Source organism: Semicossyphus pulcher, unplaced genomic scaffold, assembly GCF_022749685.1.
Source record: "Semicossyphus pulcher isolate SPU_LCO1_2020_fin unplaced genomic scaffold, fSemPul1.0.p SCAF_12, whole genome shotgun sequence".
Taxonomy (NCBI): domain Eukaryota; kingdom Metazoa; phylum Chordata; class Actinopteri; order Labriformes; family Labridae; genus Semicossyphus; species Semicossyphus pulcher.
Genome location: NW_027211626.1, coordinates 25,126,347 through 25,145,322, shown reverse-complemented (window position 1 = coordinate 25,145,322; position 18,976 = coordinate 25,126,347). Strand labels below are relative to the sequence as shown.

The window sequence follows — 18,976 nt, the reverse complement described above, 5'->3', positions numbered from 1 at the left end:
TAAAACTGACGTAATGTTTTGGAACAGCTCGACATCCCCCATTAAAAAGCGAGTGGTGTGATGGGAGAGAGGTTTCTGTGGACGAGTACATGTTGGAGGATTTCTCAGGAGCCGCTGCGTGTCTGTCCTTCACATTAAACTCTTTATCTGAGCCTGCAGAGCACAAATAGTCCCGGGGCAGCCCTCACACTAATTTTAGGGTTGGTTGTAGTAGATTCCAACCTCTTATGTCACTTGTTTTTCGCCTGTTGCTATTTTCCCTCTTTTTCTTCCAACCAAACTATTCTGCACTTCAGAGAGCCGTGTCACAGAGAGAGAAATCACTCTTAGAGCCACTCTTTCAATTATGATGCTTTATGGAAAAGACTTAATGGTTACCAGTGTCGCACAAACCGGCAATTTCTGGTGATATGTGTTGCCCAGAGTTTTTACACCCTCCTGCCTGCAGAGCTGCGATCTTTCCACTGTGGGTTTTAAACCTGACACGGCTCCAGCAGCACTTCTGACATTTTCATGTGAACATTTTGCCATCCTGCCGAGGTTACATCACGCTGAGACGGGCAGCTTACTGCAACCGCACTGCACTCTGTGACTGTACAACAGGAGGGAGACTGAACACAACATCCCAAAACATGGAGGCTTCTCTGTGGAAACACATTACAGTCGCTCTGTGAACACAGTAAGGCAGCATTTTTCTTCATCAGCCTTTATTAAGCTCGGTACAGATCAAGGATCTCTGTTACAGAGGAAATCAGAACCTGGGTTTGTTGCCAGTTGAGTGTCCAGACACGAGGAGTTAGTGTGTGTTTAGTACAGAACATTCAGACTCAGACTGAATTCTGATCAATAAAATTAATACAAATATAAAGAGATAATGTAAAACATTGGATAAAATATGTACAGTATATGTTTACTGTAGAAAAGCTGCACAGTGCAGGAGAGTGTGCAAACGTCGAGCAGCATCACAGAGTGTCAGTAATAACTTCACATGTTAAAAACTAAGATGTGACTCACTCTAAAATGATCATTGCATTCACACTCAAACAGTTGTTACTCTGGGCCCGTGTGAACCTACATTATCTTTCTCCAGCAGGGGGCGCCTCAGCTTCCCCCCGTCGGTCCCCTCTCTGCCCTCTTGGAGGCAGTGTTGCTCTGCTGCAGGGCAGGAAGACCACATTCCTGCAGTCTGAGGAAAAACAAGTTAGGGAGGAACTTTAGAGGAGAGCAGCACAGAGATTGAAAGTTTACTCTTCTCAGTGGTTCAGATCGCTCATCTGCGCTTTAAAGTTTGGTTTAAAGACGGGACTAAAGTAGGTCATTAAGTGTCCGTGTGTAGTTCACTGACTGCTGCCCTGAGCATTATGCAACCTGTGGATGCTAAAAATTGTTTTGCACTCTGCCTGGACTCCTCTGCGCTCATACTTGTGGTCTCACCCCGTCCACAGGGAGAGGGGGGAGGGGGGGCAGAGTTTCCTTCCATTACAAATACATGTGTCAGCTCCCAAACTGTGCTGAGGGCGGCCTGTCACTGGAGGGTCGCTGGTTTGAACCCCAGGGCTTTGTTTAAGGTTTAGGCTGTGTGAGGAAACTTTTACTTTATTTTAAAGTCCGTCAGCAAGACCTTATCCCCCAAACACACTGCTCCATCAGAGGTGTGTGTGTGTGTGCGTGTGCGTGTGTGTGTGTGTGTGTGTGTGTGTGCGTGCGTGCGCGTGCGTGCGTGTTTGTGAGACAAAGAGAGCAGCCTGCATGCTAGATGGTGTCTCTACATTCTTTCTCAGCCCTAAAAAACAAAACCAACTTCCACAAAATTGGTTGTGATTAAAAGAAAAAAGTTTTGAAGGGGGGAGGAGCAGGAGGGGGCACTGGGGTTGGATTTCGAGGCGTGGTGTTGAAGAATAGGCGGCCAACCGGTGAATGGAAGTTTTCCCCGGGAGGAGGGGAGAAGGCGGCTCCTTGCAAAAGTTTGCACCGACTTTACTTCGCCCCTCCCCGGCCGCTTCCGCGCATTTATACGCAGACAAACAGGCTGCGGCGCACAGTGAAGCACTCTGGTTCAGCGCTTCTCGAGGGGAGGAAATAAAGCCACCTACCACTCAACAATACAAACTGACCCCCCTTTTCTGCTTCTTCTTCTACGGATTTAAGCTGCACACAAACTTTTAAAGCAACTTTTTCACAACCAAAACCAGTCGTGGCACAAACTACCGCCCGTCGCATTCAGGGATCCGACTCGGTCCTCCATGAAAGAGGGAGTGCGGCAGCAAACTTGGGGAAAAGAGATGTCTGCGACGGTTCTGTCCGCTTTCTACGACATGGACATGCTCTACAAGGTAACAGTCTGATCATGTGTGTGGAGTTTTTCTGTCTGCACGCAGGCTGAAGCCAACTTGAGCGCAGTTAAAATTCAGATGCAACAAGTTGTAACGTTGCAGGAAAAGTTGTCTTGAATGCACCTTGTGGTTGATAGTCATATTATAACTCGTCTTTTCTCTCCCGCAGCAGGATAAAAGCATGAACATGAACGCGCTCCACATCAACAGCATGCTGGATAAGAAAGCGGTGGGGGCTCCGGTCACGGCTCCGGGCTCCGGCGGCGCCTTCACGCCAGGATTTTTCCGCAGAAACTCAACCAGCAACGTGGAGGCGATGAACAACGGCAACAAATACTCCATGGGCTCCTACGGAAGCCTGAAGGAGAACACGCCGACCAGCAACAGCAGCGCCACGGCTCTCATGAACAAGGAGAACAAGTTCCGCGACCGCGCGTACAGCGAGAGCGGGGAGCGGGGCGTGCTGCAGCAGAAGCAGCCCGGCTCTCAGATCAACTCCACCCGCTACAAGACCGAGCTGTGTCGGCCCTTCGAGGAGAACGGCTCGTGCAAGTACGGGGAGAAATGTCAGTTCGCTCACGGCTACCACGAGCTCAGGAGCTTGTCCCGCCACCCCAAGTACAAAACGGAGCCGTGCCGCACCTTCCACACCATCGGCTTCTGCCCCTACGGCCCCCGGTGTCACTTTATCCACAACGCCGACGAGCGCCGACCCGCTCCGGCCGCTAACGCCAACATGCAGGCGGGGGAGCCCCGGTCAGCTCGCGAGCTGTGCGGTTACAGGGACGTCCTCCCCCCGCAGCAGCTCGGCTTCACCCAGAGGGACAGACCAAAGCTCCACCACAGCCTCAGCTTCTCCGGCTTCTCCACCCACCACGGGCTCGAGTCTCCCCTGCTCGACAGCCCCACGTCCCGGACCCCTCCTCCGCCCACCACCGCCTCCTCCTGCACCTCCGTCTCCAGCTTCTACGAGGAGGTGCTCTCCCCCAACTCCGTGTCCTGCATCAACAGTGCCTTCTCCTTTCCTGGACAGGACCTAAAAGCATTACTGGCCCCCCTGGCTGTGCACACCCCCAGCTACGCCAACAACCACTCCACCGGAGCCTACTACGGGAACGTGCCGGGCAGCGCGTGCCCGCCCTCCCCTCCCGCCTACAACATGAGCCACCTGCAGGCGCTGCGCCGCCTCAGCGAGTCTCCGGTGTTCGAGCCTCCTCCCAGCCCGCCAGACTCGCTCTCTGACCGGGAGAGCTATGCGAGCGGGTCCCTCAGCTCTTCCGGGAGCCTCAGCGGCTCCGAGTCCCCGAGTCTGGACGCTGGAAGACGGCTGCCGATCTTCAGCAGGCTGTCGATCTCTGATGACTGATTAAAGTTTGTTTCCTCTCGGATTTATGGACGGTCCTGCAGGGTGGTGAAGGACCCGAACCCCCCGGGCCCTCCGCCCCCTTTCAGCAGCACACCACCCTGCCGAAGTGCCTTTGAGCAAGACATTGAATCCCTGGCTGGCAGCTCCCGGGGCGCTGACCCTGCTCTGACCTCCCTGGAGGGGGGCACGAGGAGAGCAAACGGGGATCAATAAGCTTCAGATGAAAGTGTCCTTGACCTGGCATTAGTGTAGTGTCTCTCTTCCTCTCTGTGTATTATAGCTGTATTAAAGTTAGATAGCAAACAGAAGGCATTCCAGCAGTGCCTTGCCCCAGGGCTCGCGGCAGCCCCCCCTCGCCACACACACACACACACACACACACACACACTGATCCTGGGATTAGGACATGACTTGACAAGAAGAGACTGTGATCGGCTTCAGATTTCCTCCATCCTGCCAAGAAAATGCCTTGATGACTCAAAGTACCATTTTTCTTTATCTAAGTGTTTTTTCTTCGTTTCCTTCTTCCATTCCAACCTTTCCTCCTCCAGCGCCACCCAGTGGTCCGCTCGGGTAGTGTAGTGCTCTGCTTGGTTAAAAGCACTCTTGAGTTGGGTTTGTTCGGGGAAATCACTGCTGATGGTTGAATATCTATTTTTTTAGCTGTTTTTGAGTGATTGACATAGCTGTGCATAACTGGCTATGGACTATTTAACTTATTTATTATCTTGTGAAAAAAGTATAGGCTACATTGGTAATTTGTGTCCATACTGTATTTATCAAGTATGATGAAGCAATAGATCTATATTCTTTTATGTTTAAATTATGATCGCCATTATTAATCTGCATAAAGTGGAGTGTATGTTCTTTTCACAGTAATATATATATTTTGTTTTTTCTCCTTTTTGTAACTTCACTTGGTTATTTTTATTGTAAATGAGTAAAAAAAAAAATCTTAATTTAAGAGAACGTATGTGATATTTATTTCATTAATTTTGTTTACGTTTATTAAAGAAAGTTTGCGTGATTGCTGTTCGCTCGTGTGTCAGTTAGAAGGCTTTTTTTTTTGGATCCCTATTAAGCAGGTTTTTGGTAGAATGTATAAACGATGTGGTTGTACAGACCGTCCAAACTTTACTTCTTTTGTTTAGATCAGACGTCAGTGACAAAGAACCCAAGTCGATAAATTAACCAAAAAGTATTTTTGTTTCTTCTGTGTTTGCACGAGGTCTCACTGTGATTCCAGCCGCGTGCTAAAGAATGTAGCATCCTTGTGCCCCAGTATTATTGTGTAGTGCCTATGGGGTTCACCATCTTGACATGCCTTAAAATTAACCAAATAAAGTATTTTTCCTACATGGCATCTTTTATACACACGTTGACCTGAATGTAGTGTGGAATCTATTTAAAGGTTGTTACCACTCAGACACTCTGACAGAAACAGCCGTAACCTTTCTAAACCCCCATTCCTCTTTTTTCTTTTTCATGTTGATGTAGTGTGAGCGCTAGCTGAGCGGGAGGTGGACGAACACGTTTGCTTTGTACATAGTAGGTACAGGGGGAAGCGCACTATGTACTTTTGACTACTTTATCAGAAGTAAAGCTTTTTGAATGTAACAAAAAACGGACAAAAGACGACGAGCGTTGTGATGTTTTTGGGGGAGTCAGTTCACTACAAATCGAGTGTGAGACTGTTAACTTTGTACTGTACATTTTTGTAGTTCTCCCAATAAAAATCATTTTGAAAAACTTTCAGGCTTCATTTCTTCTGCATGTGAGCTTTGGCACTGCATTCATGTGCTGTAGGAAAAATGGGAAAAATGAGTTCCAGGCGGGGAAAGTTGGAAAAGTTTTGTGTCGACAAACTTGATTTATTAAAGAAGCATAAACAAGAAGGAGCTAAGTTTCAGGTTGAGAGCTTTAGTTTAATTTACTGCATAAATGTAAATCTGTAATTTTATCTTACGGTAGACTGACCTCGATCAGCTCGAAGCAGTAAAATACAACACATCGTCCCGTTCTCTCCACATTACAGCAGGAGTGTGCGACTGCAGGTGAAGCTTCAACAGGTGAGACATCAGATCTAACATGAGCAGAGCAGCAGGAAGTGTCACAGTCTTGCTCCTCGCACAGACACACGAGATGATGCCGCTCGGGGCCCTCTGTGTGGTCCTGAGCCGCAGATATCGGCCCCTTGTCCTCAGTTTACAGTGAAAGCACTGACCGGTTATTTTCCACACACCCTGAACTCCTCTCAAACATAGCAGGTAGGGCTTAGCTGTATGTGGGCCCTGTGCAGGAGGAATCTGACCCTGAAGGCACCACAGCACTCACTGATAGCCCTGAATGTAACGTTACATAATGTGTAATGTTCTGCTCCAAACACAGCGATGAGAGATGCGTCTGCAGCGTCTGAGGAATGAGGCCTGGAATGTTAAAATGGAAAATGTGTAGGACCCCCGAACCACAGGACCGGATCAGGCCGAGAGTCTGACTGATCCGTGTTACAGGAGCAGCGTCTGTAAGTAAACATACAGACTAACCAGGGGTCAAACAAGCACTCAGAGCCTTCACTGAGGTTACCTATCCCAACACACTTCATTACATGTACAGCAGTTCAGTGGTTCCCAATCTCAGGGTCAGGCCCCCTGAAGAATCACAGGATACAGCTGAGGGGTCTTTGATCATTGATGTACTGTACACACATATATTATATTTGATCATCTGAGGGGGGAAATGTCTAAACTAGGTTTAACTTCTGCTTAGAGCAGTTTGTGAAGAAGCATGGACTATTCTGAATATCTAAATGAAGACAGACATGCACCACAGAAGCCAGCCAGACGAGTACTTATGGATGAGTGTAATGGCAGTGCTGCACAGCTACCTGAAGCAGCGCTCCTGATCCTCCAATGGAAGCTCAGGATCAAGCAGGTGTGCCCATGGCTGAGGCCAGCAGTGACCAATAAGGACTAACATACAGAGATGCTTTTACACTGAAGCACAACCAGAAGAGATTTAAATATGGAACGTCTTCATTAGGGATTATTTTACTTAAAAAAAATGTAATAGTGTGCAGCAAAATTAATTGAGTGAGGAAATGAAGGCCATCTGAAGATGTAGTTTGTGGTGATTAAAATCCTCCATCAGAAGCAATAAACTCATTTGGTCCTCAGTATGAAAGAAGAATAAAGACCGACACAGAAACACGAACCAGTTTACTGTCTGTGGAATATTTATCATGTGTGCTCAGGTCTGAGCTGAGCTGTCTGAACGGTCATCATGTGGTGTATCGCTCTCCTCTGATCTCTGCGTTCTCTGTTTGTTTAAGTTTAAGGTTCTTCACAGAGTCTATGAAGGCAGATATCATTTAAAACTTTAGTGAAACACTGAAAACGATAAAGAAATCTCACAAGTTGAACTTTTCTTGTCATATATTCATTTGTGTTGAATTTACTGCAAACTACAGCCCAACCACTCTCCTTCTCTCGCTCAGTGAAAGCTGTCCGGCTTTTACTTTCACTTACTGGATGGTTTGACACAGTTGTGTTTTAGTTTTAGACTCAATAAAGTATGTTGAACAAGTTCTCTTTGCCTCTGCCGTTGTTTCATCTCCAGGTTCACACCAGTCACGGTGTTTTTAGATTCCTTTCCTGGATTTTATGAGCACCATTAGACCAACCGCATGTGCTCACACTTCAACTAATGAGGTTAACCTCAACCTCCGGTGTTGAAAAATGAAGCCAATGCGGAAGCGCAAAAAACTGCAGTTCCTCGAGTGGCCACTTGAGGCTCCAGAAAACAAGAAATAACATTACAGCAGGTGGGAAAATGCCCATTTTCACAGCAGAAATAAACATGTTTACAGCCTGGTACAAAAAACGGTTTCGTTATAAATAGCTCATTTTATTGTTCAGGATAACTGTACGGGGAGTGAATTTTTTTATAACACACTCGTTTTAATTCTATTAAGCCTTAAATCATAGGGGCCGGATCACTTGATTGACAGGTGGATCCTGCTGGCTGTCTGCTAGACGTCAACACGGACACAGACACTGAGCTTAACTTCACCTGTTTGTGTTGTTGGAGACTTTTGGGGATTTTTTCATTCAAAGTTTGGACAAATAATCTCTCTGTGGGATTTATGGAACTTTATGGCTGTGCAAGAAGTCTGAGCTCCAGCTTTTTGGTGAGTTAAATGTTAGTGTTATTGTATTGAAATATTTTTAGCACGAAGTAGCAGGTATACCGTGCTCCCTTTAGCTGCTTGTTAGCCTGTGCAGTGTTTATTTATTTAATCGTCGGTCAGTAAATAGGAGTCAGGAGTTGTTGCCGTTTCCCCGGAGAGATTACAGCGGACCGTAGTGATGAAGAGACCGGGGGTCCGTTTCACAAAGCAGGTTTATTGAAAACTCTGAGTCTGTTAACCCTGAAATGAGGGAAACTCTGAGTTTTCCGTTTCACAAAGGGAGGTAACTCAAACCAGAGAAAGAGGGGTAACTCTAGCCTGTTTCACAGAGAGAGGTAACTTAAGCTCTCGGTCAGTTACCGTAGTAACAGACTCTATGAACCTAACCTGGTCGTGAGCAGGTTTTCTTCAGGAAACTCAGAGTTTCGCTCTGTCTCCTCCCTCTAGAATACAAAAAAACCCTCATTCGACTTCCACATTTATTCAGCCCGTCTCACGCGTTTGAGCGGTTACAAATTTAAAAAAAAGAAATGTTGCGTCTCTGTGCTGCTCTGACCCCTTTGAAAAAGTATTTTATAATTATGATAAAAAAAATCAAAAGACAAATCTGTGTCAAAGTCATAACTTTTAGATTTTTCCACCGCTATTGCCGAGAGCACTCAAATAAGACGTTTAATAAGTTATTGGATTTGTTTGTAAACTAACACAATTCAGTTTAATCAACATGAATTATAATGTATGTGAAGTCAGCATCATGTTAGGGATAAAGCTAATGCACATTAAAACAGCCACTGAATGATATTTAATCTGTTTAATATTTAAAATATGACTGAAGTGAGGTTCAGCCATGAGCCTGTTCTGCCTGAGCCGCACCTTTGAATGATGTTCTGGTGTTTTATTTTTAACTGCTTCCATGTATCTGGATTGCTCCTAAATTAATATACATTTTAGCTTCCGGTCGTGATTAAGTATTAAATAAATAGACCAGTTCAAACTTGCAAATTTACTCGAGCAGCAGTTTCTTCCCACGCCGCTTCTCTCTCTTTTGCAGCTGCAGCCGTGTTACTTTATTTTTCTGAAAACATGCTCGTATTCGCTGAACGTCCGCGTGAGGATTTCAAGCTCCACTGGTTTGACGTAGGAGGACATCTTTTTGTGTACCGTTGCCATGGTGAATCGTGGTGTCGGGGCTCCATTAATGCTGGCTTTTTACAGTCAGCGTGCACGCACTTAACTCCGGGTGAACCTACTCAGAGTTGATTGAACTAACTCTGATCAGCTGTTCTGGAACCGAAAACTCAGAGTTTCCTATCTCAGAGTAGATCAACTCAGAGTTCAGGGTTAGACTCAGAGTTTGTTGAACCTGCTTTGTGAAACGGACCCCAGTTCTTTTACGTTTCCCGTTACGTGTCGGCTCGCCGCTCTCTCACCGGGCGAGCGAGCAGCGAGTCCGCTACTTCTTTAGTCTGATGACTTAACACCTGCAGTCAGTCACCGACAGAATCTCCTCCTTGGAAAGTCAAACCAGCTCATTCATGATTTATACAGTCTATGGATAATAACTGTCAGCTACGCTGAGGAGCATATAGCCTAGCTTCAGCTGGCTGATTCATGCGGCCCGCCCATAGAGCTGAGCCATAGGCTGTAGCTCGGTCGCGCTCCGCCTCTTTGCCAGTCTCTAGATTAGCCATCTCCGGCATTTCCAATATGGCGACCCCCAGCGGCGGCGCAATTCGGGCTTCCAAACGCTTCTTCAGAAACCAATGGGCGACGTCACTGAGACTACGTCCATTATTTATACAGTCTATGGGCTTAACCCTGCTGTTCTCTTTTAGGCTTACTTACCTGACTCCAGGGCTCCATAGTCACAGAGTAACTAAGCTAATGAAAGCCACTTAAATTTCGTGGTCTAACTAGTAAGGCCTACTCCTGGCTTAATCAAAGCCTTGTCTGTGAAACCGGCCCATAATTTGACCGGCCCATGTTCACTGATGGAGCTCCTGTATCGTGTTGTTTTGGGTGACGTCTCTGTGAGCTCAGGTCAGACAGGCGGGGGTGGATGTATCAGTCTGGGAACACCAGCCATTAACCCATAACTGATTAACTGTGCAGCTGTAAATGTGTCTCTGCTATCAGTCACTGAGCAGGTAAAACAGGGACAGCACTGAGTTTTGCAACTGAGCCAGCTCCGACAGAGTGTCACATTCGCTCATGTCTAGACCAAAGAAAAGGCCCGGCCTACATCTCAGAGAGAGGAGCTGTTTGTGCTCTGCCTGCTGCTCCGCAGTCTTTCAAAGAACTGCTTTCTGCAGGTGCTTCTGTGAAGTTATCAGCAGCAGCAAAGGCTTTAAGAAAATAAAGGAGCAGGAGTCATGTGGTGCCGGAGTTCACGCCAAGATAAGAGCGCCGATAAGAGTCGGCAAATATTTACCGTGTCCTCAGGATTTCATAATGAAGTGTTTATCAGAGCCGAGCCGGAGGGCCGCACAATGAGCCGGGGCCTGCCAAGCCCCAGACACACACCTGAGGCTGTGTGACTGTGGGAATATCTGTGTGTGTGCGTGTGTGAGCCAGTGTGTGTGTGTGTGTGAGCCAGTGAGTCTGTGTGTGTGGCTCTTTGTGTCAGTCAACACATATAAAGTTTGATTCACTGTAATCATACAGTATACGTTATGTCTGTAAAAGATGTCTATATAAGGATGTGTGCAGTACGTATGTGTGTGTGCGTGCGTGTGTGTGTGTGTGCGTGCGTGTGTGTGTGTGTGTGTCCTGCTGCTTAATGGATCTGGGGCTCCTACAATGACAGGAAACGCTCTCTGACTTGTGATTAGAGCAGGAAGAGTCGCGCTTCCTGGCCACCACCCATTTCCACCTCTTCTTCGTCCTGCTGTTTTTCCTCCTCCTCCTCCTGCTGCTTCCCTTCTCCTCTGTGCCGTTCGCCTTCTAGAACGTTCTATTTGTGTTCCCCGGCTGCTCGGGGAAGCTGGGCTCGTCCTGGTATTGTTTTGGCCTGCTCAGCCCAGACCCGGGGTCAAGCAGTAACATCACATGCCTTTATACTTTGTTTGAGCCTGCATGGGGCTGGACGGGAGGAGGGTTAGTAATCACAAAGTGGACTTCAGGATCAGACTCAGATCTGAACCTTAGACTGGCTCAGTTTATTTGTTAAAGATGGCAGCCTGGTTGGAGGCCTGTCACTTCACACAGATGAAGGTGCCCCTTGAGTTCAGTTGGCTCGTGCAGGGCTCCACAGGCAGGTGAGCAATAATAAGTAAGCAGTATACAGACAACACTGGACGTGACCATCATTAAACCATCTTTAAAGTTCTCCTTGTAAACAGTTTTATCAGTTAAACTCGAGGATTCGTCCCAACAATGACAGAAACCCTCCTCATGATTAGATTCTTTTCATTTACTGGAAAACGTGACATCGTTATGGTCACGACTCATCCTGCTCTCGGGGGGGCATGTCTTATTTTACACTGACACGCGTTCTTTAATTATGTGCCTCCCTCTGACACACAGGGCCTTCAAGCTCGCTCACATTATGTGCCGTCACTGTGTTTGTTTGAATAATCTCACATTCGGCTCTACTGGCTGCTAAATGCCGATCAATGTTCCTCCCCTAACTTCCTGTTTATAGGAAACATGTTAAAAGCAGCTTGTTGATGTGAAACGTCTCAGTCTGGATCTCTTCAGGAAACAAAACTACCTGGTTCAGAGTGAGAAAAGGTCTTGGATTTAAATAAGTACGTTAAAAATGTACCTTATTTAAAATGACTCATAACGACTGATGACTGTGATGTGACTCATTTAAATAATGTACAAATGTTATGTAACTATTTTACATGAAGTAACTGAAGTACGTTTCTTTTGACTAAACTCTGGTCTCTGTTTGACTCGTCTATCGCCCTCAACCTGCACCCGAAGCATGCGTCACCTGACTTCATCAACACATCAAAGCTAAACCAGAGGATCCAGAAACGATGAGAGGAACCTGCAGAGTCACATTTTGAAGGGAAGGCTCGCTGCTGGATTTCTGATTGAGAACGATCTGATGCGATCAGATCAGATTTACAGATCACCAATCACACTGTTTTTGTAGATTTAGCGATGAAGTTAAACAAGAGAGATTTAAGCAAATTGTTCCTGTTTTGAACTGAGGAGCAGTGACTCTTCTAAAATCAAAAAAAGGATTCTTGGCCCTATTAAAATATAAGGAATATTTTTAGGTGAAATGAAACTGAATGAAATGAAATCAATACTTCATTTACAATAACAGTTAAACATAAGGTAATTATGCTTGGTCTAAACTCAATGAAAACAATTCGAGTAAACTGTATTTGAATAGATTGATTTCACTCTGACTCAAAAAAAGATTCTTGGCCCTAATAAAATCTAAGGTGTATTTTTAGGTAAAATGTAACTGAATGAAATGAAATATTTTATTTACAATAATAGTCACTAAGTTACTAACTTTATTTAAGTTGTCTCAAAATGATATAAAACCATTGCATTTAAGGTGACATTTTACCTTGAACTAATGTAATAAAATTACATGGAAAATGTCCATGTAATTGAAATACTAAAAGTCCATGTTTTTGGCATAATTATTTTTTTGAGTGTATAATTGAAAGTGAAAGTAAACACAGTTGAGCCGGGTAACCCCCTAAAGACCCCCTCCTGTTTCACTGAGTCCCTGCTGTCATGAATCAGTGAGGAGCTCCTGAAAGTCCCCTCAGTGTGCTTCCTGTGATCGCCAACTGTGAGACACTATTCCTGCCTCACTATGAAACAATGTGTGTGTGTGTGTGTGTGTGTGTGTGTGTGTGAAGGCAGCTTGAAACCACACCCAAATGGCACTTGTACAAGTTTCAGAGCATGCTCAGCTGTCACACGTCTCTAACAGCACTCAGAGAGGCTACATTACTGTCTGAATTGTAGCTGATAAAAGATCAGATCGTAAACAGATTTTGATCAAATGAATCACAACAGCTTACAGCTGGAACACCCAGCGTCACCTTCAAACCATACAGGCATTTGAAATGGTTGAATGTTGTTGTGTGTGGGGAGCCTGGTGACAAAGACCTGCGAAGGGTTTAGGTTCAGGTGCAGAGGGCAAGCATGCTAACAGACAGCTAGGCTAACATTACTGTAGAGCCCCTTTTTCAAAGAATGCTGCAGCCAATTTGAAATATGAAAATGCAGCTCTAATCACACAACTCTGATCATCACCTGAGACTTACCTGAACTTTTTATTTCATAGAAACTCTATAAAACTGAGCCGATGGAAACGTGGAAAAAAAACATCCACATTCATCTACACGACTATTACAGCACCAAAACATGTTCATAAAATACTGAAAAATAAAAGCTTTGACATGATTCATTGTAAATGACTCTCTGACCCACCTGCTATACCTTTAGGGCCCACCATGAGGCCACGACCCACACTTTGGAATCAGTTCTGTATAGCATTGAGACTGCGAGCCGATGCTGTATTTAAATTAGCGTTAGCATTAGCTGAAACAGAAACCCTGTGGTCTAAGAGTACAACAGCTGAGGGGATGTTGGTGATGTTTAAGATTGTGTTGTAGCGAGCAGTGAGATGACTGACATCATGCGTCCTCTGGATGTAGAGGAGCATTATCAGCGAAGCAGACAGACAGGAGGTGGTGGAGACCAAAACAGAGCGAAGACGAGAGTAAATATAATATACAGTGTAAATGTAACCAAGTATTCAGTTATCCCCTCTAAATAAGAATAAATCCAAAGAAGATCAGCTTGACCTGTATTTCACTGAAAGTATTGGTATGGTCGTTGTATGCTACCAAGTCCAAATAAGAAGAAGTGGACTGGAACGTATCTTCCCCTTTAAAGTAATGTCAGACCTTTTCTCTCACTGACTCAGCCGTACTCACAGTACTGTCCAACTTCTATCTGTGGACATGTTGTGGACCTCATGTTTGTTCTGTAGTTGTCTGTATTTCAAGAGAGCAAGCACAATAACTTTTTACTGGATGCGTCCAACTTGGTTTTCCGACTTGTACTGGAACACGGTCAACTCGGGTGTGACGTCATTCCCAGTTCCGACTTCCGAGGTCAATGGAACACACCAATACACTTCTATGTGGGCCGTACCTTACTGTAAAGCTGTGCTACTGTCCTGACTCTTAAAGAGACACAACATAAACATTATGATGTATCATTTTAAAGGATCACAATTCTTCAAATGAAAGCAAGTCAACTAGCTTACATAACTATGGTCTCTTACCTTAAACTATTATTTTAAAGACAATTTAAAGTTTCAAGGCCCCTTTCGTTAACTTATATTTAAAATGTATTCCTCGACCGCTTACGAGTCTCGTTTGAATTGGCGCACAATGAATCTCGAGATACGTTAGGCCACGAAGGACGCACCTGATGGATCCTTCTAAGAGTAGGACACATTTGTCGGCAGCATCTGAAGGAGCCTTCAAAGTGGGACAGCCTGTGACACAATCGGCCTTCAAATGCTTAGAAGGATGCAGCCCCTGAATTTGGACACAGCTTGTGTCTGCCAAATGTGTAAAACGTAAACTCTTAGCTAACAAGATCACAAACTGTAACATTGATTAAATGATAATATATCAATGTGTTTAAGGACATGTACACACGTACACTGGGATTTTTCAAAACGTAGCGTTTTGTCCTTTCGTCCACACAGACGCTGTGTAAGGTCACTGAAAACAGATCTTTTGTAAAGCTCCAGCCAGGGTGAAGACTGTTAGAAACTCTGTTTCCATGGAGACGTGTAGACGGGGTTATCTGCGTTTTTGGCTTGTGGCGTCAGGCTGTGCGCCGTTATCTACTTTGTGAGGCGTCACTAATGAGGCGACATTCCTTGCAAAATGATGGACGTGACATAAACATAGTGCTTAACAGGACTGTTTACATGTCTACACATACAGTATATGTACAGTTACTTGTCTACTATATTGAGGAACAAAGGCGTCGGGATAGATTTTTTCAGACCTTTGATTGGCCGCGATTCTTCTTCTACTTCTTTGCATGACCAAAAACTCAGTCTTCAGTAATACACTTGTATGTGTGGGCATGGGTTAAAATAAATTATAAATATAATAAGACCTCCTCCTCATAGTCAAAACTGAATCCTGGGAAAAATCCTACTTTGACATCTAAGAAGAAAGGTTTAATTGTTGTTGCTGTTATCTCTGCAGAGTTTGGACATTCAATCAATTCTCTATACGCCTCAACAGTTAGCATTAGCATTAGCATTATGAACAGTGATTTTAGTTAACCATATTTTCAAATGTTTCTGACTTAAAGATTGAAAGGGCGTTTTCCTTCCATCTCAGGGAGATCACTAACAGGAGGTCACAGCTTTCAGCAGCTGTCAGCTCTCCTCCTCCTCCTCTCTTTGTGAGGAGCTGAAACATAAAGTTCACTTTATTTTCAGGATCAGCGTCCGGCCTCACGCTGGGCTCAGGTGACCTCAGGCTGCAGCAGTGTTAGCCACAGAGCAGCGATGCTGAATAAGGTCATGTTGTTTACACACTGGGTTTGAAGATGATGGTTGGAGGTGACTGGGGGAGTTGGCTGAGCTCGGTCACGTTCGGGCGGTGCTGCTCGGTCCGCCATGTTCTCCTCTCCTCAGAGTCCGGCGAGCTGTAAATATTTACAGAGCATCTTGTGAGAGGCCCGAGTGTTTACCACCAAAGCTTGTGGCTCCTCAGCAAGATGCTTCTGCTGGTGCTCGGGAGCGTGTGTGTGTGTGTGTGTCGGATGAGGTACTTCCTTTGGTCTCTCCACAGTTTACTAACACTGCCTGGCCCCTGGCTCTTGTTCAGGCTCCATCTATGAATCAACAGTGTGAGCGAGCGAGCGAGCAGAGAAGCGGTTGCTCATGACTCCACTGACTCTGACCCAGCGACTGACAGAGAGAGAGAGAGATCGGAAAGTGTTTGTTTACCTCGCCCCACCCTGTATACGAGGCCGCGGCGCTGACATCACGTCTTTGCGGATGGAACATTCTCATAAAACATGTTTTCTTTACTCTTCTCCCAACGTAAATAATATAGAGGGAGCAAATACCATTAAGGGCCCGAGCAGCTCTGTATAAGGAAGTTTCCAGATTCATGCAGCAGAGAGGAAGTCTCACTGTGGTATGGTTAATGAGGTACACACATGCTAACCTGGTCTGGCTCTAATCCTGTCGCTGGCTGCTTTATTTCAGAGGTCACAATATTCTTGGCTGCCCTTTAATCTGCTGCAGAGACCACGATGAACACACCAGAATATATAGTTTGTTCTTTAATGCTCAGGCCTCACTGTGGTAATGTTAATTAAGGTTTCACACATGCTAACCTGGACTGGCTCTTAATCTGTCTCTGGTTTATCATCAGGACAAGTGTCCTAAAATCAGAAATGCTAGCTAACATTAGACGCCATAAGCAGCTCAACCTCAGAGTGAACTGAGGTACAACTTGTTTAATTGCTAATGAATTCAGTATTTCTTGTGAAAGAGGAAGTTATTTCTTCTTTCAAAAGTTACATGTCCTCCCTTTAAATGCTAACACATACCTAAAATCAACAGTGCTAGCTATGACAAGCTAGTAGCTGTACAGCAATGTCTTCCAGCTCCTCCGGGGGGATCCGAGGTGTTCCCAGGACAGGTGGGATATATAATCCCTCCGGCGAGCTGTCTACCCTGAGGTCTCCTCCCAGTTGGACGTGCCCAGAAAACCTCCACAAAGAGGCGCCCAGGTGGATCCTTATCAAATGCCTGATCCACCTCAACTGGCTCCTTTTGATAAGTCAAATTTAAATACTAACACATTTGCACTGCTCGCTAATATTAGCTTCCAATAGCTAGTTGCCTTAGCTAAGGCTGTAGCAGCTAAACCCCAGAGATCACTGCATTGACTCAGGACTGGTTTTATTGCCAATGAATTTAACTATTCACGAGGAAGAGGATGAGTGTGTTATTACTTCTTTCAAAGTTACATAATCTCACTTTTAATTCTAACACATGGTGTATAAGTAGGACAATAAGAGTCCTAAAATCATCACTAGCTTACATTAGCCGACATAAGCTAATGCTTTAGCAGCTAAACCCCACAGTGTACTAAACTGAGAAAAGGCTTGTTAATAATCAAAGTGTTCATTTGTAGGAGGAAGAACATGTTTTTATCATTTCTAAAAGTTGGCTACTTTAAATGCTAACACATAGCCCTGCTCACTAACATAAGCTTCCATTAACTAGTGGCCATAACTTGACTTTGGCAGCCAAGAGTAAGTTGTTGTTTTGTTTTGAACTCAGCTTTTACACGTGCTCACATTAAGCTGAAGGATGACACTGCTATAAATGTGGGCCAGGCTCTCCAACACGTCTCTCTATAACATCCTGCTGTCAGCTCGCAGCTTTGAGAGGATCTGATTAGCACACAGCTGAAGTAGCCATGTGTAAGAGAGCAGCCTGAAAATAACAATCACTATCTGTGTGCTATCTGTGCCCCTCATTCTGCCTCTGCAGCCCAACATGACAGCGTCCTGTAAGTCAGAGGAGGAGACGGAGGGCGTGAAGGTCTCAGCCTGAGTGTTTGAGAGACACAGCTGTAAAATGTAACATGTCCTGTCGAGTTCAGCGAGGGGCTTTACGGAGAGCAGGCCCCACAACACGGGATCAGCAGCCGAGCCCAGAGGCCGATAAGGAAGTATCTGTGAGGTGGGAGGGTGGGGCTGCTGAAGACGTGAATGTAGGGAGTGTGTGTTGGCACTGTGTGTGCTTGGCCTACTTACACTCTTTGACCAATGAGGTTACAGACAGAGAGAGCCACACATGAGCTCCAGGCTGCCATGAATGAAGTGTCCCGGTCAGCACTGCGGTCAGAGAGAGAAATTATGGAGTATGGCAATAAGTGGGAGACTGACATGAGAATGTTTAATGGGGGTGTTTATTTGTAGAGATGTTGGCAGTGAGCAGAGCGTCCCTGACTCCTTTCATTAATGTTTACAGCATGGATCCCTGAGGTCACAGCGTGTAGGTCAATGTCAGTCCATCCGTCCATACATGAGTATGTGTGAGTCACTGTGGATGTCCTTTCCTGCACCGTGTAATTACATATAATCATGTAAAATGTTTATACTGTACAAATAGCATAACTGTGCAGAGTGAGAGGCTGTGTGGGACGCTGCAGCTGAAGCGCTGTGAAGGACGACTCAGAGCCAGGAGCGAGACGGAGGGCCTGCACACAACACATCCATACCACACTGTATCATAAAGACATGCAGTGTATCATAACGACATGTACTATACTGTTAAGACACATACTGTATCATAAAGACACACAGTGTATCATAAAGACATGCACTATACTGTAAAGACACACAGTGTATCCTGCACACAGCAGAGGAAGAAGTCCTCCACATCATTCTGCATGAATTCTGCTTCCTGAAAAGCTTCCACCACAAATTGTTTCCCAGTTATCCCGACCACATTTTTCACATTAACTCCTTGAACTCCTGCCTGTCACTGCACTGCTCTTTACATAATACACACCTGCCAAATAATAATCATAAATCTCTATTATTATCAGGCATGTGGAGCTGCACATGTTGTTATTCTCATTAAGCTTTCCCTCACTAATGACTTCCTGGTGTTTCATTTCCTGCCTGAAACTTTACTTTTATTTCTGTTAATCAGAGAACTTTATGTATCACTGATTAAATTAATAGCACTTGGAAACGTTTGGGACGTGTAATTCTTCTGTTTGGGTTTATTAGCGACACAAGCAGCGTGGGAAAGTGATGTTAGTCGTCCACCTCTGCGGCTCATACTGAATGATCTCAGGATTATCTTTAATATGGAACACATATGTATGCTTACTAGAGAAAAAATCCTGATGATTTCAGTCCCCTGACGTTGATTTTAATATCCCCCAGTCCTGTTACTGACAGTGATGATTGTTTGGCAAAGTATAAAAACTAAATGAGCTCTTAGTTTAAAAACTCTCGGTTGGATTTGACTCAAAGTTTATCCAGACATTTTCGATGCCCTCGATATAAACTGTCACATCTTTATAACATCCA

At 45.1% G+C, this 18,976-nt stretch overlaps 1 protein-coding gene across 2 annotated transcripts; it reads left to right on the top strand.

Moving 5' to 3' along the window:
* Positions 1-2,050: 2,050 nt before the first annotated feature.
* Positions 2,051-5,323, top strand: zfp36l2 (zinc finger protein 36, C3H type-like 2). 2 transcript variants are annotated; one of them, XM_069659144.1, is made up of 2 exons: positions 2,051-2,333; positions 2,506-5,323. In XM_069659144.1, exons 1-2 carry the CDS (start codon positions 2,244-2,246, stop codon positions 3,697-3,699), a joined length of 1,284 nt encoding a protein of 427 aa, XP_069515245.1. In that variant the 5' UTR covers positions 2,051-2,243; the 3' UTR covers positions 3,700-5,323. The 2 variants fall into 2 exon arrangements, with proteins under 2 accessions (XP_069515245.1, XP_069515244.1); XM_069659143.1 differs by having other exon boundaries at positions 2,503-5,323.
* Positions 5,324-18,976: the final 13,653 nt, after the last annotated feature.